Source organism: Myiozetetes cayanensis, unplaced genomic scaffold (assembly GCF_022539395.1).
Source record: "Myiozetetes cayanensis isolate MyiCay16 unplaced genomic scaffold, myiCay2020 scf29, whole genome shotgun sequence".
Taxonomy (NCBI): Eukaryota; Metazoa; Chordata; class Aves; order Passeriformes; family Tyrannidae; genus Myiozetetes; species Myiozetetes cayanensis.
Window position 1 is genome coordinate 629,076 of NW_026087510.1, and position 26,841 is coordinate 655,916.

A 26,841-nucleotide genomic window follows, 5' to 3' on the forward strand; every position below is an offset into this window, starting at 1 on the left:
ATATCCGTATGGTTACCCACCACCCCTGGACCACCCTTCCAGTACCCCCTTACGACATCTCCACACAGCATTCCCCCAGAGCACCCCCGAAGCATCTCCCTATATACATATATATATATATATCCCGAAGTATCTCCCTCACGGGTCGGCTCCCCTTAATGTCCCCCCAAAAGTCCCCCAAAGCACCTTCCTGTAGCATCCCCCAAATCCCCCCCTGTAGCACCTCCCTCTGATGTCCTTCCCAAAAGTCCCCCCCAAACCCTCCCTGTACCATCCCACCATAAGGTGTCCCCCTCCGAAACTCCCCCCCCAGAGCATCTCCCTCTCTGGGACACGTCTCGACCCCTTTTTGGGGACTAGGGAGCCTCCAGGCGGGGGCCAGTGGTGGCTCATGGGGGTTATGAGCTTGGTAGTTCTCAAAGAGGGGGTGGGAAGTGGCTCCGGGCATCCTGCCCCACATCCCGCTGCCCTATTCAGCGATGCCCGGGAAACCAGTGCTAATTGGCATCGGAGTTGGAATGAAGCCTGGATGTGACCGCAGCTTCGTTTTAGAGCCTGGGAAGAGAAGAAGAAACGGGGGGGGGAGCTCCTTTGGGGTGGGAGTCCAGCTTCGAAAAAGGCCCCCCTAAAGGAAAATCCCAACTTAATGGATGTCCAGAGCCCTAAATCTCATTGGATTGTCCGCAGAGGGGACAGCAAACCTTATTTGGGCTCGGTGGGGTGATGCCCCTAACCTCGAGTGTGCCCCCGGAACAGGGAAAACATGGAACTGAGGGTCCGTAACAGGGGGAAAATTGCAAATCTTAGTGTTTTTTCCTCAAATAAATGTCAGCTTGAGGCCGCTGGGGAGGCGAAAGCCACCAGGACACAGGGCTCTATTGAGAAAGGCAAGAACAAAAAAAAAAAAGAAGGGAAAAAAATAAATTAGCCGGGCGAAGCGCCAAGCCGGGAGCTCCGAGGGACGTGCCCGGAGTGGGGAAGCGGAGCGATTCGGGGGGCGAGCCTGCCCGAAATGTGGGGAGCGCCGGCCACCCCGCGGGGCCACCCCGCTCCCCCCTGCTTGCTGCCGGTGACCTGGCTTCTGGCTCTGCACGCAGGTAGGGAGATGTCCCATTTTTCTACGGTTTTCCCATTTTTCCATGGGGTCTGGGGGCTATCCAGATGGAGGTTGAGGGCCGGGGGGGTGATGATACCAATAGCCGGTGGAGGGGTGGAGGGCTGCTGAGGTGATTTGCTGTGCTGTGGAACATACCCTGTGCTTGGGAGGCAGGAAAAAGGGGGTCAAATTGGGAATAAAACTGGGGAAAACACTTTCTGGAGCCAAGCGGGTCCTGATAGGGGGGTGGGTTTGGCACCACCCCCATCCCAAGCTTCTCCCCAACTTTTTTGTCTTCTCCCAAACCCCTTTTTTCCTCATTTTTCAGCATCTCCAAATCTATTTTCTTGCCCATCCTTCTGCTTTCCTAAAAACCTCATTTTTTCACCCCATTTCTAGGTTTGCCACATCCTGTTGCAACTATGGTTTCCTCCATTATTTATTCCCTAAATCCTCACATCTTGGGGTTCAATGAACCCCAAACCACCCCATTCCACATCTGGTAACAAAGAATATCACCTGCAACAATTTTCCCTTATTTTACCAAAGTTTGGACCCAAAAGCAGCCCTGGGGAGGCCCCATTTCCCTCCAGATGAGGACGATGGATGCAAAGCAAAACAAGCTGGGTTCATTGCTGGCTTTTACTTAGACTTAAAAAAAGCCCCAGGGCTGCAGCCAGGGCACCCCAAAAATGCTGTGATGCCTTTTCCAAACAAATAAGAATTTACTGCATGAAATAGCCGGCAAATGAGGATTTTTGGTGGGTTTTTTTCAACAACAGCCATCAACACAGTCTGGGAGATCTGCATCCCTAAGCCAAAGGATACTGTAGGAAATGGGAATGTTTCCTGATTCATTAATTAATTCCCAAATTTATTATCCAGAGTGGAGAAAAAACTAGGAATTGGGTTAAAAAAGGGAAGAAACAGCTAAAGAGCAGTGATTTGGAGGTGCAGAGGGGGCAAGGATGCATTAAAAGCCACATCCCCATCCCGTGTCTGGGTTTTCCCTATGGGGGATGCCCTAAATTTGGCGAGTCAGGGCATGTTTGCGGGGCGAGTGCGGCGCTCCCGAGGAGGACAGAGGGACGGGCGCTGCATACCAATAGGTCCCATGACTTTTCGGGCTTGTTTAAGGCCTTTCTTGCTCCTGCTTCGCCCTCCCCAGCTGGTTTTCCCACTCTCCCCTCCTCCTCAATATGGGGTTTGTTTGCCGTCGGATGATGGCATCTGGATGGGGGGTTCATAGCCAGGACCCCTGGGATGGCAAGAGGGGGATGGAGCTAAGGTATTTCATGGAGAGAGGTTGTTTTGGAGAGGCCCCTCCCTCAAAAGCCATGTTTTTCCCCTTTTCCCTGCCTTTTTTTTTGGCTAGAAACCAACCACGAGGAGCGATGCACGTGCACTGCCCTCCGTGATGCAGTTTTGCATCTGAGGGGGGCTTTGTCTGGGCAGTAGCATTCAGTGGGGGTGGCAGTGGGATGCAAAATCCTCCCCCCATCATTGCTGGGGGGATTAAGGCATCTTTGCAAAGCACAGCATTGATCTGGGCACTGGAGGCTCTCACCCCCCCATGCAGTTTTTGGGGGGTGATGATGCATCTTTGCCAAGGGTTGCATCGACTCACCTCCCAGCCCCCTGCATTTTATGGAGTGATGTGTGCGTATTTCCTAAGGATTGCATCAACCTGACTTCAGGAGCACTCCCCACTGCATTTTTGGGGTGATATAGAAGTTTTTGCAGAGGGTTGGTCACATTGACCTGACAGCAGGACCACTCCCACCCCCTGATAAAGTTTAAGGGGTGATAATGCATCTTTGCAGAGAGTTACATTGACCCACCTCCCATGCCCGAAGCAATGTTGGGGGTGGTTCTGTTATTTTGTCAGCACGTTGCACTGACCCGGGTTCAGGAGGGCTCCCACCCCTCTTGAGTTCCCGGGGCAACGTGTGCACCTTTGCAAAGGTCATGGAAACAGTTTGGGCATGTTGGGGGTGCTCTGCAAGGGGTTTCCCCAGTTTTCTCCATGCTCAGCCCCCCCCAAGGTGTGTCTCTCCACCCCAAGGTCTGCTGGCAGGAGTGAACATCACCAGCCCCACGCCGCTGGTCCGCGGCACGGCGGGCAAGGCGGCGCTGCTGTCGGTGCGCTACGCCAGCGCCAGCGCCGACAAGCCGGTGGTCAAGTGGCAGCTGAAGAGGGACAAACCTGTCACCGTCGTCCAGTCCATCGGCACCGAGATCATTGGCAACCTACGGCCCGACTACCGTGACCGCATCCGGGTGCTGGAGAATGGCTCGCTGCTCATCAGCCCCTTGCAGCTGGCTGATGAAGGCGCTTACGAGGTGGAGGTGTCCATCACCGATGACACCTTCACCGGCGAGAAGACCATCAACCTCACTGTGGACAGTAAGGGCAAGAAGGACATCCCATGGAGATTTGGTTTTCCTGGGATGTCTTCCCTGACCACTTTTCAGGGGGGATTTCTCCAAGTGGGAGGTGGTTTGGGGGGTTTCAACCACCTCACACAGCCAGGTTGCATCCCTTGTGGGGTTTTGATGTGGCCCTTCCTGTCTCCTGGGCCCAACTGTCCCCCGAGACATGGTGTCACCATGGCTCTTCTACTCATCCGCAGTTCCCATCTCAAAGCCACAAGTGCTGGTGGCCTCCTCAACGGTGCTGGAACTCAGCGAGTTCTTCACCCTCAACTGCTCACACGAGAATGGCACCAAACCCACCTACACCTGGCTGAAGGATGGGCGGCCGCTGAGCAACGACTCCCGCCTGCTCCTCTCCCCTGACCAGAAGATCCTCACCATCACCCGCGTCCTCATGGCTGATGACGACGTCTACAGTTGCCTGGTGGAGAACCCCATCAGCCACGGCCGCAGTGTCCCCGTGAAACTCACTGTCTACCGTAAGCCACCTGTTCCCCCCTCTTGCACCTCCAGGGTTATTCATCCCTTGCAGATGCTTCCAGCTAAAATTTTGGAGGGGTTGTCCCTCCTCATTCCTCTCCTCCAGGCCGGAGCTCTCTCTACATCATCCTGTCCACAGGAGGCATCTTCCTTCTCGTCACCCTGGTGACAGTTTGCGCCTGCTGGAAACCCTCCAAGAAGTATGGCTGGGGGTAATGTGGGAGCCAAAGGGGGTCATCCTGTCTTGTCCCATCCTGTTTTGTCCTGTCCCATCACATCATAATTCATCCCATCTTGCCTTGACTCATATGTCCTGTCCCACCCCATCCTATCTCTTCCCATCCCATCCTGACCCATCCCGTCTCTACCCATCTCATCCCATGCCTTTTCTGTCCTGTCCCACACCATCCCATTCCACACCATCCCACCTTGATCCATTTCTCCCATTGCATTCTATTCTATTCCATCTGATCATATCTCATTCCATCCCATCTTGTCCCATTCCATCCCACCCCATTCTACCTCCTTCCATTCCACCCCATCCCATCTCTCCCTCCCAACAGCAATGGGCCCTTCCCTGGCTGAGCCACAGGCAGCCCCCCCACTGCCCCCACCGCGATGCCGGTGCTGCCCCATCCCCTCTCCCTTCCCAGGGAGAAGCGACAAGCGGAAACACAAGCGACCTCTGATTACACCGAGCAGGATGAGGAGCGCTTGAAGCACGAGGGTGAGTGCCGGCCTTGGCATGGCTGTGGCGGGTTGGGGGACCACCAGTGCCACTGGCACTGTGAGCAACACCTTGCTTCCACGCAGCCGAGGGCATCCCACGGAGCGGCGACCACGAGCGCAAAAACCCAGTGGCCTTGTACATCCTCAAGGATAAGGTGAGCAGCCGGTAGCGCCGGTAGCATTCCAGCACAGGGTCTCACACACAGTCCACGCCCATCCACTGTTGGCTTTTGGCAGGACTCGCCGGAGGCAGAGGAGGATTCACCTGAGCCCCGCGGCACAGTCGAACCGGGTTACACCAGCTCTCCAGTACCAGCGGCCGGTCGCTCACCGGGACCGGTGGGGCGCTCGACTCGTCGTTACCATCGCTCACCAGCCCGCTCCCCTGCCTCCACGCGGACCCACAGGTCACCACCGGGTTCGCCAGCGCGCTCCCGTGGCGCTCCGCGGCTGCTGCGGACTGCGGGCGTCCATGTCATCCGGGAGCAGGAGGAGGCCAACGCCGTGGAGATCAGTGCCTGAGCAGGGGGACTGTGCGCGCTTTGGCGGCGCCGTGCAACAAGCGGGGACACTGGCACGGCCCCGCGTCCGCCACTGGGCATCATTCCATTCGGCGTAAAGTCACTAATTTCCTATTGATCCCACCTGGAGCTCCCCTCTTCCGTCCCCTGTCTTCCTGGGGCGTCGCTTTAATGGCTTTCTCGCCGGGATGAGTGTTCAGGGAGCGTGCAGGAAGCACACGCGTGTGCAGAGTGAACATGCGAGCAGTGCACAGAGAGGGAGGGTGTGCACGGAGCATGCAGAGAGAGCGTGCAGGCAGTGCACGGGCAGAGCGTGCGTGGAACGTGCAGGAGAGCACACAGAGCGCGCACACGGCGTGCACGGGGGCAGGCACGAGGGTGGGCAGCGAGTGTGCACACAGTGTGCAGGGAGAGGATGCCCAGAGTGTGCAAGAGAGCGTGTGGAGCACATGCGGAGAACGCACACGGAGCATGCAGTGGAGACTGCATGGAGTGTGAGCGGAGTGTGCCTGGAGTGTGCAGGTAGGACCATGTGCAGCATTTCCAGGCATGCCACCACTGGGCGTGCTCTCTGAGCATGCATGGAGCATGCAGAGACCCTGAGTGTGCAGAAACAGTGTGTGCAGAACACACATGGAGCATGTGGAGAGAGTGTGCACGTAGGATTTGCATGGAGAATGCAGCGAGTGTGCAAAGAGGGTGAGGAGAGAGGCTGCACGCAGCACTCGCACGGAGCAGCCGCCAAGTGTGCTTGACATCATGGAAAGGTGTTTGTACACAAAGTGTGCAGCTGAGTGTGCTCAGAGCTGCAGGAGTACACAGGGGAGCACATGCACGGCACGCTCAACCACCACACGTGCACACGCGTGTCGAAGAGCACCGTGCCCGCCTGCCGTGGCACACCCCCCACGCGTGGAGCAGGGCATGCACTGGCACACAACCTCGCCCAAGCGCACACATGCACAAAGGTGGCCTGAATGGGAGCTCCTTCCTGCCCCCCCAGCTCCCCGGCTGCACCGTTCCCTAAATGCAGGCTGGAAGCCTGGCCCAAGCGCTGCCCCTCCGCTGCGCCAGCGTTTTCTGTGAAAATATCCCCGGTTTTGGGGCGCACGGTGACACCTCCCCTCCCACAGGCCTTCCCAGGAAATAGGTTTAGGATGAAAGGCAGAGAGCGGCCGGCCAAGTGAGCCGGGCTCTGGGGCACCCAGGGTGGGTGCCGGGGCACCCTGGAGTGCTTGGGGTGCACTACTAACCAATAAACTAAACATACTACCCGGCCAGTGGTGGCACCCTTGGGTATCTTTGTGGAACAGGGCCCCTCCCTGGGATGGGGGAGACACATGAGAGGTGGGGGACAGCTGAGACCACATGAGCCCGATGCACCTGGCTGGCACTCAAGTTTCATCTTGAAGAGCCTGAGAGACTCTGGACTGTTCACTCTGGTCCCTACTGATGGTGTCCTCACCTGAGAGCTCAATTCTTAATTTGTCTCCCTCTGAACATGGCAGAGGATGGGGGGAATTTATTCTGACTAATTAAATTAATTAACTGCTGGTGTCCCCAGCCCCACTGTCTCCAGGTGCTGCCAGTGCAACTGTGCCCAGATGCCCCCACAACGTGGCTGAGCTGTTTTCCTTCATCACAACCTGCCTCCCTCCTCCCCTCGGCATTTCCCAGCCCCCACATCCGGCTATTGTATCCCCCCATCCGGAGGCAGATCCGGCCGGTGCTGACAGGGAGGGACTGGGATTTTGGGAGGAAGCGGGAAGGCTGGCTGGGACCAGCATGGCGGGCGGCTGGGTGACGGTGCTGGGCCTGGGGCTCTGCCTCACCGCTCTGCACCGCGGAGGTGAGTTCAGCCCATGGAGGGGCAAAATCCCCTCAACTCTGCCCCCTGCCCACCCTGGGGCTGTGACTGTGCCCGCCTGGGGCACCCACCGGCATCCTCCCACCTCCTTGTCACCCCACAGGCTGCCACCCCCCCAGCGCGGCCACGGCACCACAAATTCTGGCCGGTAAGGACACCCAGTGGGGGTGATGTGGGTGGGAGGACCCCAAGAAAATCCTGACCCCCCATCCATGGTGTGCCCTCCCCACGGCAGTGCTGCGGGACAACTTCCGCCTGCAACCGGGGGACCTGGTGACCACGGCGGGGCAAGCGTTGGAGCTGGACTGCGTCCCACCCTCGGGACACCCCGAGCCCCGCGTCACCTGGAAGAAGGATGGGGTGACCTTGGACTTGGTGGGTGACAGGTATGTGGTCACCAACGGGAAGCTGAGGGTGGCACCAGCACAACGGAGCGACTCTGGGCTCTACATCTGCGTGGCGGCCAACGCGGCAGGCAAGAGGGAGAGCCGGGGCGCCCGTGTCTCTGTCCTGGGTAAGCCAAGGGTCTCCAGTGGGTGGTGGGCACATCACACCTGGCCATGGTACCACATCCTCGATGTCACCCTGCAGAGAAGCCGACCATTGTGCGGCACCCAAGTGACACAGTGGCAGTGGCTGGCAGCACCGTGGAGCTGAGCTGCAGCGCCCAGGGTGACCCAGCACCACGGGTGCAGTGGCACAAGGAGCGCGGGGACCTGCCCTGGGGCAGGTACGTGATGGCGGGTGGGAGGTGTCCAGTCCCTGGGCGGGGACAGAGCTGACGGAGAGCTGGTGACCCGCAGGCACGAGGTGGACCGGGAGCACACTCTGCGCCTTCACGCCGTGACAGCCGCCGACGCCGGCACCTACGTGTGCACAGCACAGAGCCAGCTGGGCACGGCCGCCGCCACCGCCCTCCTCCACGTGGAGGGTCAGTGGTGGGACTTCACAGGCACCCCGGGCCATCTGGGACTCCATCTAGTGGGGTTCACCCAAGGGGGTCATTCAAGGGGAGTCCATCAAAAAAGGGTCCATCCAACTGAGTCATCTAAGGGGATCCATTCAAAGGGAGCACTTCCAAAAGGGGGGCCATCTTTAGAAGCATCCATCCAACAGGATCCGCCTAAGGGCTCCATCCAAGCAGATCCATGTAAGGGGATCAACCTAACGGGATGCATCAAGGTGGGAGTCCATCCAAGGGGATCCGTTCAAGAGAGCCCACCTAAAGGTGATCCAACCATGCTGGCTCCTACGAGAGGATCCATTGAAGGGGGTCTGTCCAAGGTGGGGGTCCATTAAAGGAGAATAGAACAAGAGGTATCCATCCAAGGGGTCCATCTAAGATGTACACATCAACAGGGGTGTATCATGGGGACCCATCCCATGTCCTCAAAGGGAACATACCAAAGGAGGTCCATCCAAGAGGCCCATACAAGATGAATCCATCCAAGACAGACCCATCAAAAATACCTGTCCAAAGGAGTCCACCCAAGGGGTGCACCTGAGTGGATCCATCTAGGGAGACATCAGGAACAGGTATCTGTAATATCTGCTAATGCCTTCCTCCCTCTGCCCCGCAGATCGGCTGCCAACGGGCCGGCAGGACACGGCGCCACGGGACCTGCTGGCTGTGCGGCTGCACCTGGACAACGGCACGGCGCTGCCCACTGCTGCTGTCCGGCTCCGCTGGCGGGTCGGTGTGGGGCCGGCATGTTCCCAGTGGAGACGGTGGGATGGGACACGGGGATGAGGCTGGAGACACATCCCCATGTCCCACCATGACTCGGAAACCTTCCCATCCTCTTCAGATGCTGATGCCGGTGCCGGTGCCGGTGGGCTATATGGTACTGTACCGCAGCCTGCTCCCAGCCACCACCCCTTGGGTCCAACATGACGCCGGCAGGGAGCTCAGCACCATCATCCCTGCGCTCCGCAGGGGTTACAAGTATGAGTTCAAGGTCCGACCCTACACTGGAGGGACCCAGGGCTCGGACAGCAACAGCAGGCACCTCTGGATACCCGAGGAAGGTGCGCTGCATGTCCCCAGGGATGCTGGGTGGAGGATAGGGAGGTTGGTTGGGGGTCCCAGAGGTCTCATCACCCCTGTCCCGGCAGTGCCCAGTGCAGCACCCCAGCATGTCACCGTGGGCCAGGCTGAGACAGGGAACGGCACTGTGGTCGTGAGCTGGGAGCCACCTCCTCCTGAGGCCCACAATGGCATCATCCGGGGCTACCAGGTTTGGGGTGACAGGGCCAGGGGGCAGGGGTGGGGGGCTACTGACCAAGGAGGGCCCATCCAAGGGGATCCAACTGGGGAGTCCATCCATGAGGGATCTCAACATGGGGGTTCATCCAAAGGGACTAAACCAGGTGGAGGTCCATCCCAGGGCATCTGTCTAGCGCCATTCATCCAAGGAAGCTCATTCAAAGGGGTCCAGCCTAGGGGAGTCATCCAAGGGGGTCCACCTAAGGGGGATCCATCAATGGGGGTCCATCCAAGGGGCATTTATCCAAGGGGATCCATCCTAGTGGCATGCAAGAGAGCCCATCCAAAGGGGTCTATCCAAGAGGGATCCATCAAGGAAATTCATCCAAGAGGGCCCATCCCCATGAGTCTATTTAGAGGGGGTCCACCAATGGGGGTCCATCAAGGGACATTCATCTGAAGGGGTCCATCTAAAGTGGTCCATCCAAGGGGATCCATCCACAGGGGGATACATTAAAGGGGATCCATCAAGGGTAATCCTCTAAGGGAACCCATCCTCTTGATACCTGCCAGGTCTGGTCAGTGGGCGAGGGCTGGCAGCGCCCCACCAACAGGACAGTGGATGGAGGCACCCGCAGCCTGGAAACCCTCCTCCCACACCCCGGTGTCGAATTCTGTGTCCAGGTGGCAGCTTTCAACGGCGCAGGGCTGGGGGTCCCCAGCAACACCACCTGCAGTATCCTGGGTAGGGGACGGGGAGCAAGGTGGGGAGTGGGTGAGAGTCGTGTGACACAAGGAGACACCAGTGGGACCCTTGCAGGGCTGACAGCGGGGAGCAGCAGGGTAGTCCAGGCACTGCAGCAGCCTGCTGTCATCGCAGCCGCCGGCTCCATGCTCTGGTTGGCCTTACTTGCCCTCCTCCTCCTCCTCTGCCAGCGTCGCGCCAGCCAAGATGCCGCAGCTCGCCGCAGGTGAGCGGTTGTGGGGTGGGAGAAGCGGGAGATCCCTGGCATGGTGGGGATGGGATGCCCTGACAGCATGCCTTGCCCTGCAGGCTGGTGGTCGGTGACTCACCGTGGCTTGGTAGCCCCTGGAAACCCAGCTGTGCCCCCCGGAACCTCAGCAGCAGCAGCAGCCTCAGCAGCCGACTGCTGGGCAGTGACGGCAGGGACCCCCACCCCTCCAGTGAGCCCCCTGGGAGCTGGGACCCCCACCTAGAGCCATGAGACCCCCACCCCTGCAGTGATCCCTAGGGCTGGGACCCCCACCCGGTGTCATAGAGACCCCACTCTCTGCATGGAACCCCCACACAGGGTATTCGGGGCCCCCCACCCAGTACCATGGGACCCCCACCCACCCCAGTAGGCCTCCCACGTGATGTCGTTGGATCCCCACCCAGTTCCATGGGACCCCTGACCTGCTACCATGGGAACCCCCACCCAGGCCTAGGACCCTCACAGAGTCTATGGGACCAGCGAAGTGTGCCCAAGACCCCAACGCCCTGCCTGGGATCCCCGTGCCATGGGACCCCCACCTCGGTGGCCCCCACTGCCTGTCTGCAGGCAGCAAGTTGAGGACACACAGACCCAAGGACAGAGGGAACAAGGGGCACACAGCTCAGCATCCATGACCTCTCTCACCCTCCCAGCCCTCTCCCTGGAGCCGTCGAGCCTTGGCCCCCCCACGCCCCCCACCCGCAGCAGCCTCCGCAGGGGGCATCCACCCCTGGGGGACAGGGGGTGCTGCAGTGGGGGGCACCCTGGGGTGCACACCTCGCCCAGCACCCCGAACCCAGCGCCCTGGGAGCACATCCGCAAGAGAGGTGGGTATGGGGGTCACGAGGGGGACATGGGGGGTGCCGGGGAGGTGACCCACGGCTCAGTATCCCACATTCCCCACACAGAGCTGCATCAAGTGCACAGCACCCCAGTGCTCACGGGTGGCCCCAGCCACGTCCCTGCCACTGGAAGCGGAGGTGAGTGGGGGACAGAGTTTGGGCCGGAAGCCAGATGGCCTCAGCAAAGGGGACAAGAGGGTGACACCACTGCTGCCATGATGGACGGCGGGGACGGGCGGCTGCCGGTCTTCATCTCCCCAAAACCACGTCGGGGCAGTGCTTCGCTGGCCTCCGGTGTCACCGGGTCACCAGTGACACCCCCGAGACCACCCCATGCCCGGCACCCACCAGTGACACGGTGAGTCTGGGTGTCCAGATGGGCACCCTGCACCCAAACCCCGTACTGCAAAACCCAACGAGTTGCTTGCACTTGCAGGTCCCCAGCCACCGTGTGCCCCAGGGACACATCCCCAGTCACCAGGCACACCGAGGACATGTCCCCGGCCATTGGAACCCCCAGGGACACACCTCCACTCACCCAACACCCCAGGGACACATCCCTGACCACTGAGAGCCCCAGGGATGTGTCACTGGCCACAGGGCACCCCAGGGACATGTCCCTGGTCACTGAGCACCCCAAGGACATGCTCCTGGCCAGCAGGCACCCCAAGGATGTGTCCCCAGTCCCCAGGAATCTCAGGGACGTGTCACCAGCCACCAGACACCACAAGGACACATCACCAGCCACCAAGCACCAGAGGGACATAGTCTTGGTTGCCAGGCCCCCTGAGGACACATCCCTGCTCATGAGGTGCCCCAGGGACCCATTACCAGGGTCCAAGTGCCAGAGAGACATGTCCCCATCCACTAGGCACCCCAAGGACATGTCCCCAGCCAGCCGGCACCCAAGGGACACATCCCCAGGCACGAGGCTGCCCCAGGAGATGTCCCCAGGTAGTAGGCTCCCCAAGGAGATGTCCCCAGCTACCAGGCACTGCAGGGACAAGTTCTTGGCCACTAGGTATGCTAAGGACATGTCCCCATACAACAGGTCCCCCGGGAACCCATCACTGGTGACCAGGCATGCAAGTGACATACTCCTGTCCAGCAGGTACCCTGAGAACGTGTCACCAGCCATGAGGCATCCCAAGGACACATTGCCAACCACTGGGCACCCCAGGGACACATCCCCAGTCACCAGGCACCCTGAGGAGATGTCACCAGCCCCTGAGCATCGCAGGGGCAACTTCTTGGGCATCAGGTACCCCAAGAGCATGTCTTCAGCTGCCAGGCATGCCAGGGATTCATCACTGATGACAAGGGATGTCCCTTCATGATATTCATGGTCACCAGGTACCCTGAGAACATGTCACCTGCCACAAAGCATCCAAAGGACACATCCCCAGCCACTGGGTACATAAGGGACACATCCCCAGTCACCAGGCATCCTGAAGAGGTGTCCCCAGTAACCAGTCATCAGAGGGACATGTTCTTGGGCACCAGGTACCCCAAGGACATGTCCCCAGCCACTAGCCACACCAGGAACACATCACTGGAGGTCAGGCAACCAAGGGACATGTTCCTGGCTACCAGATACCCCAGGGACATGTCCTCAGACACCAGGCACCCAAGGGACAGGTCCCCAGTCACCGGGCGCCTCTCGCCAGCATTCAGCGACGGGGTTCTCACGCAACAACAGGTGGCTGAGGACTTGGAGATGGACCAGGACACCGCCTGCCTCAGGTATTCCCCATCCCCGTGGGACAGTCCCACGATGGCAGCGCCCCCCGGTGACATTAGTGTCCCCACGACATCCCCCACAGACCCCCGGCACCAACCACGCCACAGTCCCTCTCACCACTGCACACCTACGGCTACATCTACGGGCCACCGGCCTCTGAGCTGGGCGAGGAGGAGGAGGAGGAGGGGGAGGAGGAGGAGGAAGAGGACGAGGAGGAGCGGACAGCGACAAGGGGCTCTCCGGGGGGGTCTCTGCTGAACGGCTGGGGGTCCGTCTCAGAGGACAACTTTGCCAGCGCCCGCTGCAGCCTGGTGAGCTCCTGCGATGGCTCCTTCCTCCTGGACGCCAGCTTTGCCCGCGCGCTGGCCGTGGCCGTCGACGGCCTCTGCTACAGCCTTGAGGACACTGACGGGGCTTACAGGGGTGAGTGAAGAGTCCCTGACCCCCTCTCTGACCCCAAGGATCATCACCTCCCTGGGGAAGGTGTCTCTGCCATGTCACCATGGTGATGCCACCATCTCCTGCAGGTCCCTCACCGCCACCATCACCCTTGGAGCGGGGCTTCTCACCTGGGGTCCCAACCACCATCTGGGACTGGGGGACAGCCCTGGGGGTCCCACAGAGAGTTGGGGCAGAGGTAGCTCTGGGCATCACACAGAATGGTGAGTGGTGCCCCGACACTGGAGTGACGGGCACTGGGAGTGGGAGTCCCATCTGTTGTGGGGTGCTGGAAAATGTCCCCTTTTCTTCCCAGGTGTCCAGGGATCAGGGAGTGGCAGCCCCTGGGCCAGGGCAGGTGGCGAGCTGGGGACAGGAGAGACAGGAGTGTGGAGGTCCCCAGGGTGCAGGACGCAGCAAGGCCAGAGTCTTCTTGGCTCGGCTAAAATCCAGTTTTATTAGTTAGTTCCCCAAAAAGGAGCTCTTTACTAGGAAAAGCCACCCACAAAGGGTGGGTGGCACCAAGGTGGGTGGGTGTCCCTCCTTCTCCAGTGTTCTTGCCCTTCCCAAATGTTCCATCCCTCCTCAGTGTCCCCATACTTTCCCAAATTCCTCATTCCTTTCCAGCATCCTCATCCTCCCCAAGAACCCTCATGCCCTCTAAGTGTTCTCATCCCTCCCCAGTGTCCTCATCCCTCCCCAGTGCCCTCCTCCTTCCCCAGCATCCTTGTCCCCCGCAACTTTCCTTGTCCAGCCCAAGCACTGTTGTCCATCCCGAGAGTCCTTGTCCTTCCCCAGGGTTGTCCCCCTGACCATCCCCAGGCCCAGTGACCATTCCCATTTCTCCCAACTGTCCTTGTCCTTTCTGATAGTCCATATCCTTCCTCAGCATCCTTGTCCCACCTCAACCATCCTTGTCCCTCTCAAGTATCCTCATCCTTCCCAAGCCATCTGTGCCTCCTCCGAGTGTCTTTGTCTCTCCTAATCATCCTCATTCTGAGGGTCCTCAGCCCTCCTGAGTGTCCTCATCCTTCTCTAATTGTTTTTGCCCCACACACCAAGTGTCCTTGTCCCTTCCCACTGTCCTCATCCCCCTGCAACTATCCTCCTCATCCCTTACTACTGACCTTGTCCTTCCCAAGCAACCTTGTCCTTTCCCTGTGTCCTCTTGCCCCCAGGCATCCTTGTCCCCCTGCCTTCCTTGTCACTCACCAGCACCCTAAACTATCTGCAGTGTCCTTGTCCCTCCCTTGTAATCTCATCCCAGCTGTCCTCATCCATTTCAATCATCCTCATCCCTCACAGCCATCCTTGTCCTTTCCCAGTGTCCCTGTTCCTCCAAACTGTCCCTGTACCCGGGATCCTTGCTCTACTTAAGCATCATGCTTATCTCTCTCCAGCATCCTCATCCTTCCCCAGCATCCTCATCCCTCTCCGAGCAACTGTCTCTGTCCCCAGGCTCCTCCTCCTTCCCTGAGCGTCTTCCTTGTCCCTCCTGAGCATCCTCACCCCTTCCCAGGGTCCTCATTCCTCATGACTGTCCTTGGTCTCCCCAAGCATCCTCATCCTCCGAACTGTATCTTTATGCTTCCCTATCGTCTTTGTCCCCAGGGTCATCATCCCTCCCCAAGTATCCTCCTCCCTCCCTGAGTATCTCTGTCCTTCCCCAGGGTCCTCATCCTTTGTGATTATCCTTGTCCCACCCCGAGCAGCCCTGTCCCCCCTTACTCTGACGCCCACCGGCCGCCGGCTCTGTGCAACTATTTACATGGTGCCACCCAGAAATTAAAGAACGTCCCTCCGTGTCCCCCGTGTCCCCAACCCTGTCACCGGCTTGCCCTCCACTTTATCGCTTCTCCAGCGACGGGCCGGGCAATGTGGCCCCCGGGCGGCGGCGCTGGCCGGTCCCCTCGCCGCGGTCCCCAGGGACGCGGCTGCGCCCCGAGCCGTGGTCGCGGGAGCTGGCGGAGCCGCGGGACGAGACACTGCCTGTGGTGGAGCAGCTGCCAGACACCTGCCCGCGGGGCAGGCAGGAGGGCTTGCTGTAGGGGACGAGCTCGCCTGCAGGGGAGGGAACAAGGTTGGGGGTCGGCAGTGACACCCCAGCCCCTTTGTCGCACAGCCGGTGTCCCTGCCTTACCACCGCGGGTTGGGCGATGGGGGACCCTGCGCTCGGCTCCACTGGGCTCCCGCTCCGGAGAGGGGCCGGGGGTCTCGCCCGGCGGCGGCAGTGGCGGCGGCGGCAGGTCTGAGGTGGAGAGGGAGGAGAAGGCTGAGCCCTTCTGGACACACCTGAAGCCCCTATTTTTTCCCCCAACTCACCTCCCGCCTGCTTTTCCCGGCAGTAGCGGCTGCGTTTGGGCTTCAGGCGGCTTTTAGGGGCCGCCCCGCGTTGTTTCCCTGGGGGGGGATGGCAGTGTCAGCCTCCCCACGTAGCCGGTGCGGTGCCCACCCACCCAAAGCAGCGCCCCAGGGCTCACCTGTGCCGAGGGGGCAGCGGGCTCGGGGTGGGGGGCCCTCGCTGGCATCCGGAGTCGCCGCGAGACTGGGTGCCTGGGGGGGGGTGCCGGTGCTGTGGGGGGGTCTCCTGGCAAAGGGGGGGTGGGGGTGGGATGAAGCTCACAACTCCTTCAGAGCTGTGCTGGAGCCAGGGGAAGGCACGGGGTGTTGGCACAGCTGGATGGCACTGGTGTGGGTGGGCTGAAGCACCACAGCTGGATGGCAGTGCCACATCTGGATCGCTGTCACACAGCTGGGCTGGCAAAGGGCAGGTGGATGAGTGCAGTGGCACAGCTGGAGGGGAGGAGCACAGCTGGATCATAAACAAGGTTGTAATGGCACAGCCAGCATGCAGTGGCACAGCTGGAGCACAACTGGATAACGGCTGTTCAGCTGGATTACACCTTTCAGCTGCACAGCTGGGTCACAGAACAACTGGATTTCAAGCACACAGTTGGACGGCAATGATGCAGCTGGCCCCTGATGTCACAGCTGGATCGCAGCCACACAGCTGGATCACGGCACAGCTGGATTGCAACCACAGATCTGGATTGCAACAGTACAGCTGGAGCACAGTGATGTGCCAGCATTGTGATGGCACTGTTGGCTTGGGATGGCACTGCTGGATCATGGCAGAGCTGGGCCACGACAGCACAGCTGGATGATGATGTCCCAGCTGGCTTGTGATGGTACAGTAGAATTTTTATGCCCCAGTCAGCTGACACTGTCGTGGGCATGTCCTGGCAGCATGGCCAGGGCACAGCTGGAGAACAGGGATGGATGGTGATGTCATGGATGTATCACAAAGGACAGCTGGACCGCGGTGGGACATCCAGACTCCAGCGGGACATCCAGTCCCCCCATGGTATGGCCAGACCGTGGTGGCATGGCAGGACCAGATTGTGACAACATGGCTGGGTTGTGATGGGACACTCAGACTGTGATGGGTCATCCAGACCCTGGTGGGACATTCTGACTCCAGTGGCAAGGCCAGACCATGGGGGAACAGTGGGACTGGGTCACGACAACATGGCTGGATTGTGATGGGACACCCGGACCTCAGATGGCACATCTGGACCTCAATGTCATGGCTGGACCATGACAGCACAGCAGGACTGAATGGTGACAAAATGGATGGATTGTGATGGAACATCTGGACCCCTATGAAACATCTGGACCCCAGTGAGACAATTGAACGATGATGGCACAGCAGGACTGGATAGTCACAACATGGTTGAATCACAACAGAACACCCAAACCATGGTGGGACACCTGGACCCCAAAGGGACATCCAAACCCCAATGGCACGGCCATACCAAGAGAGGCCCATCTCTTACCGGGGCAGGCGGGAGCTGTCGAAGTCACGGAGGCGGGGAATGTCCTCAGTGGCGCAGGGCAATGGTGTCAGCATGGTGGGGGACCGGCAGCCAGAGGAGGTGGTGGGTGAGGATGCAGCGGTGGCACAGGGGACGTCCTCACCAGGGTACCACACCTCCATCTCTGACCTGCAGGGCAGAGACCACAGGGTGCATGCTGGCAACAGCACGCCCCTGCCCCCCCAAGCCTCCACACTCACCCTCCAGCTGCCTCCTCCTCTTCATCCTCCTCTTCCTCCTCCTCCTCCTTCTCCTGGGTGCACTGGCTAAGCTCGCTGGCCGAGGGTGGAGGGGGCAGCAGCTCTGTCCAACTCACAGCTGGCAGTTTCACTGCTTGCCCCAGCTTTGCTTTGGCCCCTGCGGCAAGGAGGGATGCTGGGGGGGCTGTGGGGAGGGGACCACACCACCTGCTCCCCTGTGTCCCCCCACCCATCCCACCACCCTACCGTGCTCAGCCCATCCTCGGGGTGCCTGGGAGGCTGCAGCATCCATCGGCTGAGGACTCATCCCGGGATAGGGGGTCCCATACTGCGAGAAGGGACGGGGGAAGGTGCAGATCTCCTCACTGTCCACTTCGATGGTGCTGTAAACCGGCCCCTCGCCGGCCCCCGCCCCAAACTGCTCCGTCTGGGCGATGTAACGGGTGATACCGGCGTCTGCAGAGGGCAGCTGGCACCATCAGGGCTGACCATGACCCCCCACTCAGAGCCACCCAGCCGTCCCCGTGCTGACCCCTCACCATTGTAGTATCTCTCAGCGGTGCCCAAGCAACCGGCAGCACTAGCTGTGCCGCCACCGTGCCACGCGTCCGCCAGCCACGGGTAACCGCTGCCGGCCGCTGCCCTGCAAGAAGACGGGGTAAAGGGATGCTGGTGGTCAGAGCTGGGGCTCCTGGGGAGGGCGGGGGATAGCCGGGGGCTTACCTGGGGCTGCCGCGCCCTGGAGCCGGGAAGGCGACTGCGGAAAGAGAGGGGGTTGAGGGCGGCGAGAGTCCGCGCCGGGACCCCGCGCCACCTACGGGCTTACCGGTGGGTGTGTAGGCAAAGGACGCTGTAAAGAGAAGGGAAGTAGGTGGTTGGTGGGTGATGGATGAGGGGTGGGGGGGTCCCAGGGGCAGCACCCTCTCTGTACCGGTGAAGTGGCTGAGCTCCTTCTTCCTCCGGCGGCGGCTGTAGAGCCAAGCGGCGAAGGCGGCGAGAACGACCCAGCAGGCGCTGCCGACGCCGGCGATGAAGGCTGGCTGCCTTGCCACCTCAGCCAAACGCTCGGCCATGCTGCTCCCGCCTGCTGGCCCCGCATCCCGCTCCACCGGGGGGGCTGCGAATGACATGGGAAGGGAGGGTGCCGAGGAGCCACCCGCAGCACCGCACTGAGTGACCCCCACCGTCCCCCACCCGTCGGTGCGGCCGTGGCAACAAGAGACTCACCGATGCGGATGGGGACAGGAGCGCTGCGAGCGCCCACACCGGCGCCAGTGGCGGCAGCAACTTCGGCGTGGTAAGGGACCCCAGGGACCAGTCCCCGCAGCACTGTCGCCAGCACCGTCCCCTCCACGCTCTGGTTGATGTGGAAACGGCTCTCGTTGCCCAGGCACCAAATCTGGGAGCAGGGGGGAAAATATGAGGGACACCATGACATGGTGCCATGGGTGGACAGAGGGGACCTGCTTCGTCCCTGCTGCTGTCCACCCTTACCCGGTAATCCCGGATGACGCCGTTCTGCTCGGCCAGTGGTGGTGGCTGCCACGAGATGCGGACACTGGTGCCATTCCCAGCCACACTGACAGCTCTCGGGGGGGCGCTGGGAGCTGCCGGTGGGGGACACAGGGGGTGTCACCTCCAGGTTGTCCCCTGGGGACCCCCACCTCCCCCTCCACTCCCGCACTCACCCGCCTCTGGGGTGCGCAGAGCGCGCACGGCGCTGTCTGGACCGTGGAGCTGACGGAAGAAGGGTTGGACCTTGACCTCGTAGTCCTGGCCGCGGCGCAGCTCGGTGAGCAGGGCCCCTCGCTCCTCCGGCCCCCGCACCGCCCGCGCCTCCTCCCAGCGCCCACCACGCCGCCGGTACAGCACGCGGTAGCCCTGAAGGAAGGGCGCTGGGCGCTCCACCTGTGGGCCCAACGGGAGGGTGGGATGGGGGGATGCTCGGAACCGGGAGCCCTGTGCTGGCAGTGGGGGGCGGCACTCACGGTCCAGGAGAGGCGGACGGCACCCAGCGGCAGCACCACGGGCTCCTGCAGGTGCACGGCCACTTGGGCCAGCTCCCGCTGCACCTGCTCAGGGTCCAGCCCTTGCTGAGTGGGGCTGGCATCTGCTGGAAGCATGAGGGAATAGAGGGTCCATGGGCATCCCCGCAGGCATCACCAAGTGGAGAGGCCACGGTGACACCACATTCCCATGGCAGGTACATGGGAAACTCCACTGGCACCAGTGGGCAAGGATGGACCCGAAGATCTTGGGTGCACGGGCACCTCCGTTGGTGCCACCAAGTGGAGGTGGATGATGGTTTCACAGACACCTCCACCGATGTGGCTGCTGGGTCTCACCTTGGGTGCACACAGGCTCTGAGACGCCACTGGGGTCACTGAGCCCGTAGGCATTGACCGCCCGCACCAGGAACAGGTAGACGGTGTCAGGGACGAGGCCGCTCACTGTGTGGGTCTCCCCCTCCACATCGGCTGCCACCGTCCGCCACGGGCCGCCCGCCGCCTGGCTGCCAAGGGACAGGGGTGATCCGGGACGGGGTGGTACCAGGCCACCACATCATCGCTGCAGCCAGAGAAAATACTTGAGTGATACCTGAAAGCCTCCACTATGTAAGAACTGACATGGGTGGCATCGCTGTCCTTGTTTGCTTTCCAGCTCAGGGTGACGCTGCTTCTGGTGACATTGGTGACCACAGGGGTGGAGGGTGGCCCAGGGAGGACTCCAGGCACAGGGGAAGGTGGGGAGAGGTCAGATTCATCACCTGCAGGGAGATGCATGGAGGCCTGGGATTACTTTGTCCCTGGTGCTATGGTGTTCCCGGAGCAGTGACATCCCTGTGACCCACCTTGCACCTCCAGGGAGCTGCCCCAGCGTGTCTCGCCCACTGGGCTGGTGGCCACACACTCATAGAGCCCAGAGTCTCTCACCTGTGGGGGGAAGAGCTCCTGCCCCATCACCCTGAGCACCCATCACCTCAGCACCCACCCCCCTTTGTACCCATCACCCTGAGCACCCTTCTCCCTTTGCACACACACCCTCTTGCACCCACCACCCTTTGTACCCATCACCCTGAGCCCCAGCGCTGCTTGCACCCACCACCTTGAGCACCCACCTCCTTTTGCATCACCCCCCCACACTCACTGTTCCCCTCCCCTCCCTGTAGGATTCCCATGGGTGCCCCTGCTGGGGCCAGCTCACCCGGAGGCCGGTGATCTGCAGGGTGCCATTCTCCAGCAGGCTGGCACGGGGCTGGGCACCCACCAGGGCACTGCCATCCTTCAGCCACCCCACGCTGCCTGGGGGGTCACCGCCCCCCACCCCACAAGGCAGCCGTGCCGTGGCCCCCACCGGTAGCACCATCCGGTTAGCGGGAAGGGGGCTGACCCCCAGCGGGTGGAGCTCGGTGGGTGCTACAGGGGGGAAACCGGGAATTGCTGGGGGGTGTGGTGGGTGCCACTCCTGCACCAAATGCGCTGGTTCTCTGCTGGTGCCATACTTACCCTCCGACACCTCCAGGCGTGCCCTGGCCAGGACACTGCCAGCCACGCTGATGGCCTGGCACAGGTAGTGGCCGGCGTCACCGGGCTGGATGTCGGTGATGGTCATGGCACCGTCGGGGCTCACCCAAACACGGTTGGAGGGGAGTGGGGGCTGGCCCGGGAACAGCAGGGTCTGGGGAGGGAGAAGGCTGAGTGGGGGAGGAGGGAGGAGTGGGATGGGACAAGGTGGGGACAGGGATGGCCATGGGGATGGAATGGAATGGAATGGAATGGAATGGAATGGAATGGAATGGAATGGAATGGAATGAGGATTGGGATCAGGGTGGAATGGGGACAGGGATGGGATAGGGAGTGAGATGGGATGGTGATGGGGACTAGGTGGGGATGAGGATGGGAACTGGGATGAGGATGAGATGGATCGAGATTGGGATGGGGATGAGATGCTGATGGGGTGGGAATTGGAACAGGGATGTTAATGGCGATGAGGTGGAATGGAAATGGAAGATGACAGTGATGGGATTGGGAGGAGGATGGAATGGGGAGAGGGATGGTGTGGCGACTGGGATAAGGACGGGGCTGTGGCTGGGTCTAGGGTCAAGGATGGGGACAGGGATGTGGACAGAGATGGGCACAGACCTGGCTCCCCTCCTTCTGCCAGAAGACGGCTGGCGGTGGGTTGCCCTTGCTCTGGCACTGGAAGGTCACGCTCTGGCCAGGGGTGACAGCCTGGTCACGGGGCCCAGTGATGAGTTGGGGGGGCACTGCCACAGTGTGGGGAGAGACAAGGGCTTGCCCGGGCACTCCACAAGCACCCAAGGAGGCTCCCCAGGGCCCCCCTTACCATGCACGGTGAGGGTGCCAGATGCCTCTGACCTGCCCACACTGTTATCGGCCACGCAGGTGTAGGTGCCCTCATCCTCTGCTCGCAGCCGGCTGATCCGCAGGGTATTGTCCGGCAGCACCTCCCACCTGGAGGGAACCCCACAAGAACGTGGAGCCAGCAGAGTGCCAGGGCATCAGGACAGCGTGGGGTGCCATGGGGTTGGGATGCAGTGAGGATGAGGGATGTGATGGGGATGTGGGTGCAACAGGCATCTGGGATGCAAGGACAATGAGGGATGCACTGGGGATGTGAAATGTGGTGAGGATGTGGGATGTGATGGGGGTATGGGATGTGATGGGGGTGTGGGATGCAACAGAGATGCAGGATGCAATGAGGACTTGAGGTGCAATAGGGATGCAGGATGTGCTGAGGATGGAGGGTGCACCGGGGATATAGGATGTGATGGGGGTACTTGAGGTCATGGGGATGCCAGGCTGGCACACAGTAATGCCACCCAGCTGCAATGCAGAGCCCTGCACTGATGGCCCTGATGCCCCCCAACAGCCCCCTCACCCCCTGCTCACCTTCCCAGTGGCATCTCACCCTCCTCCTTGTACCACCGCGCTGCTGGCTGGGGATCCCCCACCACCTCACAGGCGAACTCTGCCGTCCCCTCCACCAGCACCGCCTGGTTCAGGGGCCTCTTGCCAAACGCCGGGCGCTCTGTGGGGCAGCCGTCAGTCCCACCGGGATGGCACCCACCCCTCAGAACCCTAAACATAACCCCCACGCACCAAAGACCACCAGCTCGGCCGGTTCGCTGTCCCTCTCCCCCACCACGTTGGTGGCCACACAGACATAGACACCGGCGTCACTCTTGCGGGTACTGGCCACCATCAGCTTCCCTCCACGGATCTGTGGGAAGCACATCACATCCCCCAGCCACATCAAATCCAGCATTCCCATTGCATCCTGCATCTCCACTGTATCTCATATCCCCACTGCATCCCAAATCCTTATTGCACCTCTTGTCCTGACTGCATCCTGTATCTCCATCACATCCCACATCCTCACTGCATCTCATATTCTCATTGCACTTACACCCTTATCGCATCCCATATCTCCATTGCATCCCAAATCTCTGCATCCCACATCTCCATCCCCACATCCCCATCTCATCCTGTATCCCAGTCACCTCCCACATCCTCATTGCATCCGAACTCTCCACTGCATCCCACATCGCCATCGCATCCCCAATCCCCTGTGCATTCCCGTCACATCAGGCACCCCATCACATTCCAGACCCTCACTGCATCCTTAATCTCCCTTTGCATCCTGCACCCCCATCAAATCCCGCATTCCACTTCCCCCTTCTGTATCCCTCTCACATCCCACACTCCTACTGCATCCTATATCCCTACCTTATCCTACACTAACACTGCACCCTATATCCCTACCTTATCCCACACTCCCACTGCAACACCCTGGCCCCGGTTTCGTGCCCCCCCCACGCCCCGTCCGTCACCGTCAGATGCTCGTCCTTGTCGCTGAGCCGGACTCCGTTCTTCTTCCAGGAGACGCTGGGCTCGGGATGGCCGCGGGGCGGGACACACTCCAGCACGGCCGGTTCTCCCGCCGCCACCACCACATCCCCGGGGGGCTGCCGGAAATCGTCCCGCAGCACTGGGGGGACACACCAGCCTGCCCTCAGTTCCCCAGCCCTGGCAGTGGCGCCTGGCACATCCTCTGCGTTGGCTTTAGTTGATTTTAATTTGTCTTCATTGATTTTACTTGATTTTCAAATATTTTATTTTCATTTGGTTTTATTTTGTTGCAATTATTTTTGTTTACTCTCATTTTCATTTGTTTCCAAGTATTTTCACTTCTTTTTATTTATTTTATGTTGTTTTCATATATTTTCACTTATTTTTACTTATTTTATTTTATTTTATTTACTTTTCAGTAATCTTCACTTCTTTTCCTTTATTTCCAATTATTTTCATTTTTTCATTATTTCTATTTTTCTTCACTTATTTTCACTTATTTTATTTTTTCATTTATATTCACTTCTTTTCACTTCCTTTCATTTCTTCTTCCCCCCATGTTTTAATTTCTTTCCTCCTATTTTCACTCATTTTAACTCACTTTCACTTTACTCTTTCCATCTACTTTCATTCATTGCCTCTTTCTTTTTTCTTTCCCCTCGGTTTCATTTACTTCCAATGTTTTTCACTTCTTTTGAACTTACGGAAATTTCCATTTCTTTTAACTTATTTTATTTTTTTTCCAAATACTTCATTTTCCCTTCTTTTCATTTATTTTCACAGATTTTTCTCTCTTTCCCCCTCTTTTCCCTTGGCAGCACCAGGCCCGGGGATGTGAGAGCCCCTCGCCGCGCAGCCACCGGAGCGCGTTGGGCTCAGCGGTGACACCAGACCCCTAAACCCGCACCCAAATCACCGCCCAGCCCCTCTCCCTCTCCCCGGGACTCACCGGCCACCTCCAAGGAAGCGTTCCGGCTGGTGGCCTCCCCCAGGTAATTCCTGGCCACGCACACATAAACCCCCTCGTCGGGCTTGCCCCGCCGCCCGTGCAGGATGCGGAGGAAGAAGAGCGAGCCGCCCGGCAGGAGGGTGCGGTGGGAGCGGGGATCCTCCCGGTCCGTCTCCACCCGCTCCCCGTCTTTGTACCACTCCACGGCCGGCGCCGGGCGCCCCTCGGCCTTGCAGCTCAGCGTGGCCGGTTCCCCCTTGGTGACCAGGAGATCCGTGGGGTGCTCCACGATGCGGGGAGCCGTGTCCTCCAGCTGAGAGTGAGACCCTACGGGAAGAGTTAGGGGCGTGGGGAGGTGGGGCTTGGGGGGCTGAGCATCCTCCGTTGGCTTGAGCGGCGCTTTCCCGGCTCCAGCCCCTGCTTTGCTTGGAGAGCAGGAGGTGAGATGAAGTGTGGCGAGGTCTCAGCCCCGCGTATCCCCCTCTGCCCCATCTCAGGGTGGGTGCCGGTGGGAAGGGAGCAGGCTTAGACAGGGACAGTAGGACAGAGCAGCTCCGCTCCCAGTAAAGCCCCTTTTCCACCCAGCTTCCAACTGGGCATCCCTGTGGAAATGGAGCTGGGGCTAAATTCTGGAAATGGAGCTGGGGCTAAATTCTCCCAAAACAGGGATTTTTCCGTCATCTGCAAGTTCTGATTTTCCGTAGCAGAACCAGTAACTCCGGGCTGCAGGAAACGTTTAACCTTAAGTTTAAAAAAGCCCCATATTGGGTCTGTGGGGCCGTTGCAGGAAAATCCCCCCTGCTAGGGCATGGGAATTAATGGATGCTCATTAATGCCGGCATAATTAATGTTCGTTAATGCTGGGGTCGGCTGGGCACATACTTGCACATACATGCATACTGCACATCTATGCACATCTATGCACATCTATGCATATCTATACACATACATGCACACACATGCACACACATGCACATTGGACATGGATGCATACACATTCACATACATCCACCCTGCACATACATGCACACACATGCACACTGTGCATACATGCACATGCATGCACACACGTTCACATACATGCACCCCACACATGCATGCACACACATGCACACTTGTGTCTCCTTTCCCCTGCTCCTGCAGGGGAAGAGTCCTGTGGTGGGATGTGACGGGGGGGCTGCAATTTGGGGAGCCCGCGGGGTTGCCATGGGGACAGGATGCAGCTGCCATGGGGATGGGAGGGATGCTGCGGGGTACCGGGCACCCCCGGGGGGCACAGCGGGGACTGAGGGGGCCGCAGCTGGGCCTGGTGGCTAATTGGGATGAGCGGGGGGTCAGGCCAGGCCCCCTTCTGTGCCCAGCCAGCTGTGCGGGGGCGGGGGGTCCCACGGGGTTTGGGGACACCCCCTCCCTCACCAGCCACCCAGGGCCAGCTGGAGGGGGACGTTCAAACTAAAAAAGAGGGGAAAAGCCCAAAATGGGGGTAAAACTCAGGCAGACACCCCCTCCCTCATCCCCCTCTCCCCCTGCTCTGTCCCATCTAGGGGACACAGAGCTGGTTGGTGGACACTGGAATGATTTAGGAATGTAGAAATAGTTCGGGGACACAGGGTTGGTTTGGGAACATAGAGTCTCTCCTAACTCGGTGTCTGGGAGTTGGTTTGGGGACACAGGGACAGTCTGGGTACATGGGACTGGTCCTGGTTCAGAGACTGGGGGTGGGGGTGGGTACATAGGGGCTGTTTGGGTACACTGGGTCACCCCCACTTTGGGGTCTGGAGATTGGTCCGAGGACAGGGGGACAATTTGGGAATGACATATCTGTCCCAGCTCACAGTCTGGGGATTGATGTAGGAACACAGGGACAGTTTGGGAATGGGGACTGCTCCTGCACGAGGATTTGGGAACACAGGACTAGTTTGGGGACATTGGGTCGGTCCTGACTTGGGGACAGCAGGCTGGTCTCAGTTTAGGGTCATGGTCACAATCTGGGCACACAGCATCACTCCCGGGAGTTGGTCTGGGGACAGGGAGTTGGTCCCAGAATGGGGATATGGGGCTGGTGTGGGAAGACAGGGTCAGTCCCTGTTTGGGGACACGGAGCAGGTCCCAGTTTGGGGACACGGGGCAGGTCCCGGTTTGGGGACATGGGGCCAGGTTGGGAGCCCAGTGTCGGTGCCTGTGGGGTCCCGGCTGGGGCGGGGGGGCTGCGGGATACTTCCAGCATCCTGTCCGGACCAGAAGCGGGAATCCCGAGACGGGAGGACAGGGGGACCGGGGGCCACGTACCATTACCGGGGGCGAGATCGGGCAGGTGGAGTGCAGCGATGGAGCGGTTGATGCCGAGCAGGAGCGAGGAGGAGGAGTTGGAACCTTCGGCCCCCAGCGAGTCGGCGAACAGGTTCATCTGCAGCAGCGTCTTCAGCAGGTACCGCAGCATCCTGCCCCGGCTCGGCTCGGCTCGGCTCAGCACCACACGACCCGGCACGGCTAAGACCAGCTCAGCTCGGCTCGGCTCGGCTCAGCCCAGCCCGGCTCAGCCCGGCCAGACTCGGCTCAGTCCTGAGCGTCTCAGCCCATACCAGCCCAGTTC

At 60.1% G+C, this 26,841-nt stretch overlaps 3 protein-coding genes across 6 annotated transcripts; 2 read left to right on the top strand and 1 right to left on the bottom strand.

Moving 5' to 3' along the window:
- Positions 1–623: 623 nt before the first annotated feature.
- Positions 624–6,836, top strand: HEPACAM (hepatic and glial cell adhesion molecule). 2 transcript variants are annotated; one of them, XM_050323143.1, is made up of 7 exons: positions 624–1,097; positions 3,162–3,503; positions 3,730–4,011; positions 4,119–4,224; positions 4,666–4,739; positions 4,826–4,896; positions 4,979–6,836. In XM_050323143.1, the coding sequence occupies exons 1-7, from the start codon at positions 1,013–1,015 to the stop codon at positions 5,261–5,263; spliced, it is 1,245 nt and encodes a 414-aa protein (XP_050179100.1). In that variant the 5' UTR covers positions 624–1,012; the 3' UTR covers positions 5,264–6,836. The 2 variants fall into 2 exon arrangements, with proteins under 2 accessions (XP_050179100.1, XP_050179101.1); XM_050323144.1 differs by having other exon boundaries at positions 633–1,097; positions 4,119–4,212.
- Positions 6,837–6,953: 117 nt separating this feature from the next.
- Positions 6,954–15,161, top strand: ROBO4 (roundabout guidance receptor 4). Of its 3 annotated transcripts, XM_050323141.1 has the most exons (20): positions 6,954–7,111; positions 7,233–7,277; positions 7,365–7,643; positions 7,721–7,859; positions 7,933–8,060; positions 8,710–8,822; positions 8,938–9,157; positions 9,245–9,366; positions 9,909–10,080; positions 10,156–10,306; positions 10,390–10,520; positions 10,984–11,157; positions 11,239–11,530; positions 11,609–12,193; positions 12,281–12,433; positions 12,526–12,675; positions 12,766–12,915; positions 12,996–13,336; positions 13,441–13,575; positions 13,668–15,161. In XM_050323141.1, exons 1-20 carry the CDS (start codon positions 7,048–7,050, stop codon positions 13,811–13,813), a joined length of 3,690 nt encoding a protein of 1,229 aa, XP_050179098.1. In that variant the 5' UTR covers positions 6,954–7,047; the 3' UTR covers positions 13,814–15,161. The 3 variants fall into 3 exon arrangements, with proteins under 3 accessions (XP_050179098.1, XP_050179096.1, XP_050179097.1); XM_050323139.1 differs by having other exon boundaries at positions 6,955–7,111; positions 12,526–12,915; XM_050323140.1 differs by having other exon boundaries at positions 6,955–7,111; positions 12,284–12,433; positions 12,526–12,915.
- Positions 15,162–15,197: 36 nt separating this feature from the next.
- ROBO3 (roundabout guidance receptor 3) lies at positions 15,198–26,688 on the bottom strand. Its single transcript, XM_050322763.1, has 26 exons — positions 26,538–26,688; positions 24,249–24,575; positions 23,281–23,438; positions 22,550–22,670; positions 22,340–22,478; positions 21,774–21,901; positions 21,569–21,693; positions 20,933–21,104; positions 20,631–20,842; positions 20,278–20,359; positions 20,025–20,193; positions 19,772–19,938; positions 19,415–19,536; positions 19,115–19,334; positions 18,921–19,033; positions 18,654–18,825; positions 18,358–18,543; positions 18,150–18,276; positions 17,966–18,069; positions 17,634–17,882; positions 17,427–17,601; positions 17,188–17,355; positions 15,832–15,938; positions 15,674–15,751; positions 15,492–15,599; positions 15,198–15,412 (listed from the first exon to the last, which is right to left on the bottom strand). The coding sequence occupies exons 1-26, from the start codon at positions 26,686–26,688 to the stop codon at positions 15,198–15,200; spliced, it is 4,095 nt and encodes a 1,364-aa protein (XP_050178720.1).
- Between the last annotated feature and the right edge of the window lie 153 nt (positions 26,689–26,841).

What these genes read in the sequence shown, in the direction of transcription:
- HEPACAM (XM_050323143.1), top strand. Translation starts at nt 1,013, where the DNA reads ATGTGGGGAGCGCCGGCCACCCCGCGGGGCCACCCCGCTCCCCCCTGC. An exon ending in CATCAACCTCACTGTGGACA is followed by an intron (nt 3,504 to 3,729) that starts GTAAGGGCAAGA and finishes ACTCATCCGCAG; the next exon opens with TTCCCATCTCAAAGCCACAA. An exon ending in CGTGAAACTCACTGTCTACC is followed by an intron (nt 4,012 to 4,118) that starts GTAAGCCACCTG and finishes CCTCTCCTCCAG; the next exon opens with GCCGGAGCTCTCTCTACATC.
- ROBO4 (XM_050323139.1), top strand. Translation starts at nt 7,048, where the DNA reads ATGGCGGGCGGCTGGGTGACGGTGCTGGGCCTGGGGCTCTGCCTCACC. An exon ending in CACCGCTCTGCACCGCGGAG is followed by an intron (nt 7,112 to 7,232) that starts GTGAGTTCAGCC and finishes GTCACCCCACAG; the next exon opens with GCTGCCACCCCCCCAGCGCG. An exon ending in GCATCATCCGGGGCTACCAG is followed by an intron (nt 9,367 to 9,908) that starts GTTTGGGGTGAC and finishes GATACCTGCCAG; the next exon opens with GTCTGGTCAGTGGGCGAGGG.
- ROBO3 (XM_050322763.1), bottom strand. Translation starts at nt 26,688, where the DNA reads ATGCTGCGGTACCTGCTGAAGACGCTGCTGCAGATGAACCTGTTCGCC. An exon ending in CGATCTCGCCCCCGGTAATG is followed by an intron (nt 24,576 to 26,537) that starts GTACGTGGCCCC and finishes CTCTTCCCGTAG; the next exon opens with GGTCTCACTCTCAGCTGGAG. An exon ending in ACGCCTGGAGGTGTCGGAGG is followed by an intron (nt 20,843 to 20,932) that starts GTAAGTATGGCA and finishes TCCCCCCTGTAG; the next exon opens with CACCCACCGAGCTCCACCCG.